Source organism: Sander lucioperca, chromosome 19, assembly GCF_008315115.2.
Source record: "Sander lucioperca isolate FBNREF2018 chromosome 19, SLUC_FBN_1.2, whole genome shotgun sequence".
NCBI lineage: Eukaryota > Metazoa > Chordata > Actinopteri > Perciformes > Percidae > Sander > Sander lucioperca.
In genome coordinates, this window is record NC_050191.1 from 10,965,535 (window position 1) to 10,976,880 (window position 11,346).

The 11,346-nt window shown below is 41.5% G+C and overlaps 1 protein-coding gene across 2 annotated transcripts; it reads left to right on the forward strand.

Moving 5' to 3' along the window:
* Positions 1–73: 73 nt before the first annotated feature.
* cpsf2 (cleavage and polyadenylation specific factor 2) lies at positions 74–10,032 on the forward strand. Of its 2 annotated transcripts, none has more exons than XM_031321950.2 (15): positions 74–251; positions 678–844; positions 931–1,090; positions 1,194–1,299; positions 1,388–1,517; positions 1,604–1,719; positions 1,979–2,166; positions 2,273–2,563; positions 2,715–2,815; positions 3,150–3,353; positions 3,463–3,615; positions 3,907–4,129; positions 4,763–5,077; positions 6,106–6,240; positions 9,558–10,032. In XM_031321950.2, exons 2-15 carry the CDS (start codon positions 696–698, stop codon positions 9,648–9,650), a joined length of 2,364 nt encoding a protein of 787 aa, XP_031177810.1. In that variant the 5' UTR covers positions 74–251; positions 678–695; the 3' UTR covers positions 9,651–10,032. The 2 variants fall into 2 exon arrangements, with proteins under 2 accessions (XP_031177810.1, XP_031177811.1); XM_031321951.2 differs by having other exon boundaries at positions 91–499.
* Positions 10,033–11,346: the final 1,314 nt, after the last annotated feature.

Genomic DNA, 11,346 nt, shown 5'->3' on the forward strand with positions numbered 1-11,346 from the left:
AGCACAATAATTAAAATGTAGTAGGATAAAATGTGCATTCGGTGTTGTGTCATAAAATCAATTTGTATTAACACCACCATACTTGGTATGCTCCTTTGCCCTTTCACACATGATGTAGCGGCAAACATGTCTGCTAGTCGAGTGTGTACTAAAAACGCTAGCCAAAATGTCTTAATGTTGGAATTATAGAAAATTAACTTATTGTGTTTCTATTCCAACAGGAGAACATTTATATTACCTCATATTTCGTGGTACGTTGCACCTTCCTTTGTCGATCCAAGTCACTTACATCCACAAGCTAAATGTAGCTAGCATGCTAGATAGACTTTACCGGGTACTTTGTTAACGTTGTTGCTATTGCGAACTAGCTGTGGCTTGCAATCAAACTGTTTACTTTTAATTTACTTACTGCTCGACTAGCCAGCCACATAGTTAAACAGGCGACATTTAGCAACGTTATACTACTACATCGTACAATTTCAGTTTACAGTCGAACCAGGTTTGTGTTTTGTTTTTTTGTAGATTAAATTGATTGAATGAGTGCTCAGTCGTAATCAAACTCACAAAGAGCCACACCACTTAACGTAACGTAATGCAAGGTAATATGTTTTTGTTTATTAGGATGGTTGCGTTGTGGTCAGCTTAACCTCATGCCAACAACCTAATTGTACTTTCAGCGTGACAACTGAAGGAAAATGACGTCCATTATCAAGTTGACAGCCGTGTCAGGGGTTCAGGAGGAGTCGGCCCTCTGTTACCTGCTGCAGGTGGATGAATTCCGCTTCCTCCTGGACTGTGGCTGGGATGAGAACTTCTCAATGGACATCATTGATGCTATGAAAAGGTAGTTAATGTATTCATCATCTGATTATATCAGATGTCCCCCACTGCGAATTAAAACAGGTGTGTGATGTCCATTTTCCCCTCAAGATATGTTCATCAGGTAGATGCTGTGCTCCTCTCCCACCCTGACCCCATACACCTGGGAGCCCTGCCATATGCTGTGGGGAAACTGGGTCTGAACTGCACTATCTATGCTACAATTCCTGTCTACAAGATGGGTCAAATGTTCATGTATGATCTATATCAGGTAAGAAGGGGGTATGAGATATGGCATGTAAAATTATTTATAAATAGAGCTTAATTGCATGATAACCATTGATTTCTCATTCATTTCCTCTCCTTCCACTTAGTCTCGAAATAACAGTGAAGATTTCACACTGTTCACTCTCGATGATGTGGATTGTGCTTTTGATAAAATCCAGCAGTTAAAATACTCTCAGATTGTCAATCTAAAAGGTGAGTAAATTGCAGACCCTTATAGAGTCACCCCCGTTTGTGTATCGCAGATACCAAAGTGTTTCATATCTTTCTTTTTACCTGACAGGCAAAGGGCACGGCCTTTCCATCACTCCTCTTCCAGCTGGGCACATGATTGGAGGCACTATTTGGAAAATTGTGAAGGATGGAGAGGAGGAGATCGTTTATGCTGTGGACTTCAACCACAAGAGAGAAATGTGAGCACACACAAAACGTTAATATGAGATGTGAATATGTTTGGCCGTTAGTCCATGCCCTTTTTTACTCTGTTTCTGTGTTCTAGACACCTCAATGGCTGCACGTTGGAGAGCATTAGTCGTCCTTCCTTGCTTATCACAGACTCCTTCAATGCTACATATGTACAGCCGCGTCGCAAACAGAGAGATGAGCTGCTCCTTAGTAAGTCATCTTCACAAGACTCTATTGTAGTAATTAATGGATTTAACTGCATATTTATTAAATTAAATTAGTAATCATTTAGAAAATACCGCAATCATTTTATAATACTGTATGTCCCAGTGGTCTAACAAATAAAGCATCTTCATCAAGCAACATCCTTTTTTAAAGTCCTTTTTTTGTCCTTTTAAGACTGTTTGTTTTGTTTAAAAATGCTATTTATTTTCATTAATATTAACACAAACTTTTTATTTACACACAGCCAATGTAATGGAGACCCTTCGTGGTGACGGTAATGTCCTTATTGCCGTGGATACAGCTGGGCGTGTGTTGGAGCTGGCTCAGCTCCTGGACCAGATTTGGAGGACAAAGGATGCTGGGCTGGGAGCCTACCCACTAGCTCTGCTGAACAATGTCAGCTACAATGTGGTGGAGTTCTCCAAGTCCCAGGTATCAGTCACTGATATTCACACTTTCGAGCTATGCTATGCTATTTGCTTGCCAAATACAATACATGTACGCAATAACATGAACTTACTCTACTGTTTTTCTGTAGGTGGAGTGGATGAGTGACAAGCTCATGAGGTGTTTTGAAGACAAGAGGAACAACCCCTTCCAGTTCCGTCACTTGACCCTCTGCCACAGTCTGGCAGACCTGGCCCGGGTGCCCAGTCCCAAGGTGGTGCTTTGCAGCCAGCCAGACCTCGAGTCTGGCTTTTCCAGAGAACTCTTCATCCAGTGGTGCCAAGACGCCAAAAACTCCGTCATCCTGACCTACCGCACTACACCTGGAACCCTTGCCCGCTACCTCATCGACAACCCCGGAGAGAAGATGCTGGATCTGGAGGTGAGACCAGCAGTCAGGATGCTGGTTTGCTATGACAAATGCCCCACGGGAAGCTCCCGTCTCTCACATTCAGACCCAGCTGAGGAAACAACAAAAGGTGTCATTCTATCATTTGCACCATATCCATCTTTCACTTTTCTCATTATGACAGGTGAGGAAAAGAGTGAAACTCGAAGGCAAGGATCTGGAAGAATATCTTGAAAAGGAGAAAGTAAAGAAAGAAGCAGCTAAAAAACTTGAACAAGCAAAAGAGTAAGTAGAACTACACATGGGTTGACTGGGTGCTTGAGGGTTAGATGTCTATTTTTGATGATGCGTTCTGCCGGTTGGTCTAGCAAAAAATTTGATTCATACAGTTTTCCAGTCTTTCAACAGCTAAAACGGGAAACGGCAACAGAAATGCAAATGGTGCTCTACATTGCAAATTTAAAACAGGCTATTTAAACGGAAATCTGTAAACGGGAGATGAGTCATGACACATTTAGGACAACATGTATACTCTGCAACTGAACAAAACTGTATTTTCTGTCCTTGGAAAAATGAAACTTGTATGTACGCTGTTCATTTTTAATTTGTGCACTTGCAGGGTGGATGTAGACTCGAGTGACGAGAGCGATATGGACGATGATCTGGACCAGCCAGCTGCAGTGAAAACTAAACACCACGACCTGATGATGAAGAGCGAGGGGAGCCGCAAAGGCAGCTTCTTCAAACACGCCAAAAAGTCTTATCCTATGTTCCCCACACATGAAGAGAGAATCAAATGGGACGAGTATGGGGAAATCATCAGGTACTACAATATTGATACACAACGTGAACATCAGATTACAGAAAGATGGGTACAGATAATTTACACTGACAGCTGCCATCGTCAATAAGCCGTGATTGGTTTCTCACAGGCTAGAAGACTTTCTGGTTCCTGAACTGCAAGCCACAGAGGATGAGAAAAGCAAACTGGAATCCGGGTTGACCAACGGTGATGAACCCATGGACCAGGATCTCTCTGTTGTTCCCACCAAATGCGTCTCCAGTGTAGAAAATCTTGAAATTAGGTCAGTGATCCTTTTAAATCTGTATGACTTTTAACTGCCACTAGAGCTGATCAGTGGCCCACAGTACAGTACAGTGCTGTGGTGTGCTGGATGGCCTCCAGGTGTGAATGAGTGTAACTGTTTGAACGTAAGGCTGGAAGTGTTGTAGGAAAAAAAGGTTATGTCTACTCAGCAAACCTCTCCTGGATGAATAAGAAGTCTATCAGAAAAATGCTATCTGTGCTGGCATTAAACAATGTTTGACAATTCAGCGGTATTAAAAAGCTTGATCCCACCTTCATTCTTCTACAGAGCGAGAATCTCGTACATAGACTACGAAGGTCGCTCTGATGGCGACTCCATCAGGAAGATTATTAATCAGATGAAGCCCAGACAGCTGGTGATCGTTCGCGGGCCGCCGGAAGCCAGTCTGGACCTGGCAGAGTCCTGCAAGGCATTCAGCAAGGACATCAAAGTCTACACACCCAAACTGCAGGAGACTATAGACGCCACCAGTGAAACACACATCTACCAGGTCAGCCTCATTAAAAGCCTGCTTTTTTATTAAAGTGAATATGGTTGCCTCTTACTGATTGCATGTACAGAATTGTTTTACGTAATAGTGCGTTTCATTTACCTCGGAACTCAGAGCTGGGAATGATGTCGCATCCGAGTTGAATGCGTTCCATTCAGATTTTTCATTATGGGGTAGTTCTAGCCAGGTACGCTGTTTTTTTGTACGCTGATTTAGTGAGACACAAATGAGGCAGAAGTGCTAACAACTGTATGTTACTGCTAGAGTGCGGATCGGGCCGCATTTTTCTGTCATGGCAGTCATGTTGGATTTTGAGCTCAGGGTACTCAGTGGTTGTCCGACTTACCAACTCGGAAATCTGAGTTCAGGGGGGCGTGTTTCTGACTTTGACCTCAGAAATTCCAAACTCGGAGTACAAATGGAACGCACTATAAGTGTATCATAATGTCTCCTTTTGAAATGTGTTTAATAGATTTCATAAAGCTAAAATACTCTGCTGTGAAATAGGTAAACCTGATAAATCTGTCTTTGTCAACCCCTTGGCAATTAAGCCAGGACAAGGTTGATTTCTTCAGCAAAGGCATAAAAACAGCCTTCCATGACAGGCCAATGTCTCATCTTCTTGCGGTAAAGGTGCGGTTGAAAGACTCCTTGGTGAGCTCCCTGCAGTTCTGCAAGGCCAAAGACACAGAGCTGGCCTGGATCGACGGCGTGCTGGACATGCGCGTGGTGAAGGTGGACACAGGCGTGATGCTGGAGGAGGGGGTGAAAGACGATGCTGAGGACGGCGAGCTGGCCATGGACGTGGCCCCCGATCTCGGCATCGACCAAGACGCCACGGCGGTGGCGGCACAGCGCGCCATCAAGAACCTGTTCATGGAGGACGAGAAGGAGGTGTCCGAAGAGAGTGATGTCATTCCCACGCTGGAGCCACTGCCTCCGCACGAGGTAAGGCGGGGAACGCAAGCAAAGTGGTCGCAACGATATATCATTATTTGTGAATATGAGTTGTAGGGGTTTCAGGAAATGTGTCAAAATGAAATGTCAACATTTGTTGCTCGTAAGCTTAAAGATTCTCTCCATCCTGTTGTTAAAATTTCTTAAAACTACATCTACTCCCTCTCACTGATAAACAATATGTCTCAGTGAATGACAGACTGGCGTAAGTTATTGGACAATGATTGGCTTTCAAACTAGTTGTGATGTCACAAATGCTCGTAAGGACACGCATTAAACTCACATTTGAGTGAGCACAGAAAAACCTTCCCCTTTCAGCAGATGAATGTGAATGCAGCCTTCTAGTATCAAACTGTGCCCAAACATTATTCTACACTAATGAAATAGTACAAGCGCTAGATTACGGCTGCACGATATGAGAAAAATATGCGATAACGTTGTTAAATATCGCGATAACAATATTACTTGCGATAAATAAACAGATGTTAAAGTGTACTCAGTTTTGCATTTCTGCCGCTTTCAGTATTCTGCTAAAATACAACAACAATTGTTAGTTGAATTTACAGCAAATTAAATGCAATTTATAACATTCCTTTATTAAACAAATTGAACATTGGATTGAATATAAAAGGCACCACTGAAAAAACATTTTAAAGTGCAGTTTTCTACTGCTTTTTTCTTTCAGCTAACAAAAAATGGTATATATGTGTATATGTGTACCAGCTCATGTATTGTGCAGCCCTGCAACATTTGAGTCTAAGATGCCATCAGCTGCTGCAGCCAGTGAACAAAAAATTCTTTATTTTCATGCCCTAAGACTCCATGTTGTCAGGAAAGAGGTTGGGAGACCGTTTGCCCAAGGTGAGTCGCAGAGAAGAGTTAATCACTGAACTGGTCGCCATGGGACTCTGATTGGGAAGGCATTTTAACGCAGTTCCACTAGTATGTATCCTCAAGGACGTCTAAGCAATTCAGACAGCCCTCAGTGTGATTAGCCCTCTCTTCTGGTCTCCCTCCAGATTTCAGGGCATCAGTCGGTTTTCATCAACGAGCCTCGCCTGTCGGACTTCAAGCAGATCCTGCTGAGAGAGGGCATCCAGGCTGAGTTTGTGGGAGGAGTGCTGGTATGCAACAACATGGTGGCCGTCCGCAGGGTGAGTTGTCCTTCCCACTGGCTCAGCGAGTGTGCTATCCATCAGCTCCCTGCGACACTAGTCACCACTAGCCCTCAACAGGGAGAGTGTCCAGTACAGAAGACATATGGCACAGGCTTATTTTTTTTATTTTTTTTGCCAAATCCACGCAATGAAAACATTGAGCTTCTGGTTTTAATCCAAATTGGATTCATATTTCAGTTTTTGTGCAAATGAGTTGTATAGTTGATATGTAGCCAGTGTTTTAATGAAATTTAAAAGCCTGTACATGTAAAGGACATGTACAAAACACTTAAAATAATTGTCCAACAAATTTGAAGAACTCAAAAAAATCCATCCTTTCACATCTCCTGTCTGTGACCTTCAGAAACTTATTATACCCGTCAAAGCCTCAGAAACAACTCAACAATAATTTAGCATTGCAACAAATAGACAGAATACATTTCCAATGAGTATTTATTGCCTTAGATTCTGTTGACTGTGAGCCATCAGAAGTAGCGTTGCGCAGCTGAAAATGATCCCTGTAGGATATGCTAATATTGTTGTAAAGCAGTGTGACACGTTGAGCTTCTCACTTTGTTTGATGATGGATTGTGACATCCCGAGCAGGCGGCGCTGTTCAGTGCAAGTTGTTTGTGATGCCGTAGGAAACAGCAGCTCAGTCGGGAGTCTAGAGAAACACGGGCAGAGGTTGATATTAACTGGTATTGGCATTAAACCAAAATCAAATTGTTAGCATTGCAGTTAGGTGGTGTTGTTTACAATGAAATATATTGTAGTTACTGTAGATTAAAGGTCCTATGACATGCTGCTTTTTGGATGCTTTTATATAGGCCTCAGTGGTCCCCTAATACTGTATCTGAAGTCTCTTTTATATAGGCCTTAGTGGTCCTCTAATGCTGTATCTGAAGTCTCTTTTATATAGGCCTTAGTGGTCCCCTAATACTGTATCTGAAGTCTCTTTTATATAGACCTTAGTGGTCCCCTAATACTGTATCTGAAGTCTCTTTTATATAGACCTTAGTGGTCCCCTAATACTGTATCTGAAGTCTCTTTCCCGAAATTCAGCCTTGGTGCAGAATTACAGCCTCTAGAGCAGGGGTCACCAACACGGTGCCCGCGGGCACCAGGTAGCCCCCAAGGACCACATGAGTAGCCCTCAGGCCTGTTCTAAAAATGAAAATTTAATATTGATATTATCTGTTTCCCACCTTGTTAAGTCATTGTTGATAATTATTGTGAGAAATAGTTGGAAAAAAGGTGGAGGGTGGGGGTGTGGCCTTGACCAACTGCCATGCTTCGCTTGTTTGCAAACCATGATGTCTCTCTCTTTCTCATGGGCGTGCCAAATTTTCTGGGAGGGCAAAGCAGAGAAAGGGGAGGTAACCTTGCTCCTTATGACGTCATAAAGGGAAGATTCCAGATCAGCCCATCTGAGCTTTCATTTTCTCAAAGGCAGAGCAGGATACCCAGGGCTCTGTTTACACCTATCGCCAGTTCTAGCCACTGGGGGACCATAGGCAGGCTGGGGGAACGCATATTAATGTTAAAAAACCTCATAAAGTGACATTTTCATGCCATGGGACCTTTAAGAGTAAAACGTATTTACCAACAAAGTCAGATAAGATAACATTAAAAGATATATTTTTCTCTTGGAACTGAAACGTAGTTGGTCAGAATTTCACAAAACCTGTCAAGTTAATAGTGTCTTATTTTATATTTAGCTGTGGTTCTTAAGGTTTTAGAGGTTACGGTTTTATTTACTTACACACTATAACGTAAGATACCAGTGCTTAACACTAAATGGAACATTAACACAAAGAGAAATACAAACCCCAATTCCAATGAAGTTGAGACATTATGTAAAACGTAAATAAAAACAGAATGCAATGATTTGCAAATCATTTTCAACCTATATTCAATTGAATACACTACAAAGACAAGATATTTAATGTTCAAACTGATAAACGTTATTGTTTTTTTTCTCCCGCAAATATTCACTCATTTTGAATTTGATGCCTGCAACATGTTCCAAAAAAGCTGGGACGGGGGCAACAAAAGACTGGGAAAGTTGAGGAATGCTCAAAAAAACACCTTGTTTGGAACATTGCACAGGTGAACAGGTTAATTGGTCATGATTGGGTGTGAGAGGAGCATCTCCAAAAGGCGTTCACAAGCAAGGATGGGGCGAGGTTCACCACTTTGTGAACAACTGCGTGAGCAAATAGTCCAATAGTTGAGAAACGTTTCTCAACGTACAATTGTAAGGAATTTAGGGATATCCTCATCAGTCCATAATATCATCAAAAGATTCAGAGAATCTGGAGAAATCTCTGCACGTAAGTGGCAATGCCGAAAACCAACATTTAATGCCCGTGACCTTCGATCCCTCACTGCATTAAAAACCGACATCATTATGTAAATGTTATTACCACTAGGGGTGTAAGAAAAAAACCAATACACTTGAGTATTGCGATATTTTATTTAGCAATACTGTATCGATTTTCAAAAACGCAATATCTGTTTTTTTTTGTGTTTACCCCCTACCACTAGATGGCTATGCTGAGACGCACACTAGTGTCCTCGCCTAACAGTGCCTGACTTTTTGCTAGAAGCTAACAATGTAGCTATGGCTGAACTTTGGCCTACTTTTAATTAGCATATAAAAATGTCCTCACTAAGAACCTGTAAACCACAATCCCAAAGTGGCAGTTTGATTTTCTGTGTACTGAATTGTTTACTTAAAGTAAACTTCTTTGACTTTTATGCACATCATGTCTTTTTTTAAATATTAGTTTTTCTAAAATTATACTTATACGGTGGCATATAAAAACAACTCACCTCAGAAGAAAGGCACAAAAGAAGAATCACAGGCAGAACTTAACAATTAAAGGAAAAGTAGGAATGAGCCAGGATACCAACAACAAAATGCATAATTGACAAGAACCTAAAATAGACGCAACCCAGAAAATGAAAGCAAATAGAACTGAGACTTTTAAAGCTGTGTGTGTGTGTGTGTGTGTGTGTGTGTGTGTGTGTGTGTGTGTGTGTGTGTGTGTGTGTGTGTGTGTGTGTGTGTGTGTGTGTGTGTGTGTGTGTGTGTGTGTGTGTGTGGAAAAACTTGAATTGGATCGCTTCATTAGACATTTAAATCCCAAGTCTGTGAACGGTCTGTGGGAGTGAATTGGAAGCATATTTATTTTCTAGGTCAGCAGTGTGCTGTACAGGCAGGGCTTTTACATCTATGTTTAAAGGTGAAATCATGATGTACAAAGTGTTAATGAATGGACCCATATGACCTGTGCATCTTTGTCCAGACGGAGGCAGGACGCATTGGCCTGGAAGGCTGCCTGTGTGACGACTACTATAAGATCCGGGAGCTGCTGTATCAGCAGTACGCCGTGGTATAGCAGCAGCAGCAAGAGGAGGAGGAGGACACGCCGCAGAAGAGCATACCATGGCAATACAGAGACAATCCTTTACACGGACTCTACCCAGAGGAGAAGAGCATACCACACTCAGGCTACCTCTGCCTCAGGGGCGGCTCTAGCTGTTTCACGGCAATCCCTGTTGTATATTTTCCCTTTTTATAATTTTTTTTTTCCAGATACCATTTTTTATTGTTAGTGTACCTCCACAAAGTGAGAGAGGTGGATGCTTTCCCCAGACTGACCTCTCTGTGTGTGTGAACAGACTCTACAACTCCTCTCTCTCTGTATAGTATCCTGATGCACTAGATGGACTAACTGATTCCCCTTCCCATTCTGTCATTAAAAAACTGTGTTTTTCATATATGCTTCACTGTTACAGGTTTTTCTCAGATGTCGACATAACAAGCACAGTAGTTTACTCTATAGTGGGCACTAAATTAAACACCACACATACTTTCTGGGATAGGAGAAAGAAAAACCTCTGAGTCGTTTGCATCTCTTTAAACCAATCACAATCGCCAATCGCTAAGCTCCGGACGCAGAGACGGTTGCTCTGCAAAAGGGTCTCAGGAAGGAACTTGTTTTGGTGGAACATTTGCACCCCGCAAAAGAAAACGCCAAATAAAATAATAAGTTAACTGTAATACAGTAACGTGAGCTATTTAAATTAGCTGGATACATGGTTAAACATAATTTGCTCTTACCAGTGTATCGCCGTGTGTATTTCGTCTACAGCAATCCCACTAATCGAAAACTGAGCAAAGCCTGATATCTGGCGCGATGTAAGACTTTATCATGAAAATGTACTTCCGTTGATCTAGACCAGGGGTCCTCAATTGTTTTTCAATAATGTACCCCCTTTGAAATATCTTTTAGCCAAGTACTCCCTGACGAGCACACAGCATTTTTGGTAGAAAAAGGCTATATGAAGAAGTACATTACAGCGCTGCACCGTCACTGTCTGATTTACTTAACAACCTTGTAACTGAAACACACTTGAATGTTACTTCAAATGTTTAGAATCCATAACTAAATGAATTTATAATTATAGTATAATTATTTTAGGGAATTATGCATGACTGATATATTTTAAATTAGCATTTCAAAAAGAAATCCTTGCAAAGTACCCCTAGGGGTACACGGACCCCAATTTCAGAAACACTGATCTAAACATGAAAAGGGACTAGCATTTTATAATTGCACTTACATTACATTGGGGGTCTTGCGAGAGACAGACTGGAAAAAAAACATGTAAAAAAACAAAGCGGTAGAGGCCAGAGGTATCCTGAGCTTTAGCTCCTAGTTTAGGTCAAGTTCCAAAAATACTTGATCCTACACTTCCCAACATGCAATTTCATAGCATCTTCCATTCAACCGTCCCTGTCTGATAAATGCCCACACCTCCAGCTTGTAATGCAGCATGAATTATGTAATAAATTTGATGTCTCAAGACCAAACTAAGCTAACCTTGATGAACATCATCATAGTAATTTTCTCAAAATTGACAAATTTCCTCCAGAGCCACCGGAGACAGCTAAATAGTCTTCTAGACTAGTAAACTGATCTTCATGTGTAAAATTGGCTTATTATGCTGAATATTAAGTGAATATTTATAAGTATAATTTTTGTTGCCGAAAATAAGTAATAAGTAATGATAGCCAGCTCTACCCATATT

Bases quoted from the DNA above. Each gene is read 5' to 3' on its own strand.
- cpsf2 (XM_031321950.2), top strand. From the start codon at position 696: ATGACGTCCATTATCAAGTTGACAGCCGTGTCAGGGGTTCAGGAGGAG. The intron at 1,300-1,387 runs GTGAGTAAATTG...TTTACCTGACAG, and splicing joins TCAGATTGTCAATCTAAAAG to GCAAAGGGCACGGCCTTTCC. The intron at 5,078-6,105 runs GTAAGGCGGGGA...GTCTCCCTCCAG, and splicing joins AGCCACTGCCTCCGCACGAG to ATTTCAGGGCATCAGTCGGT.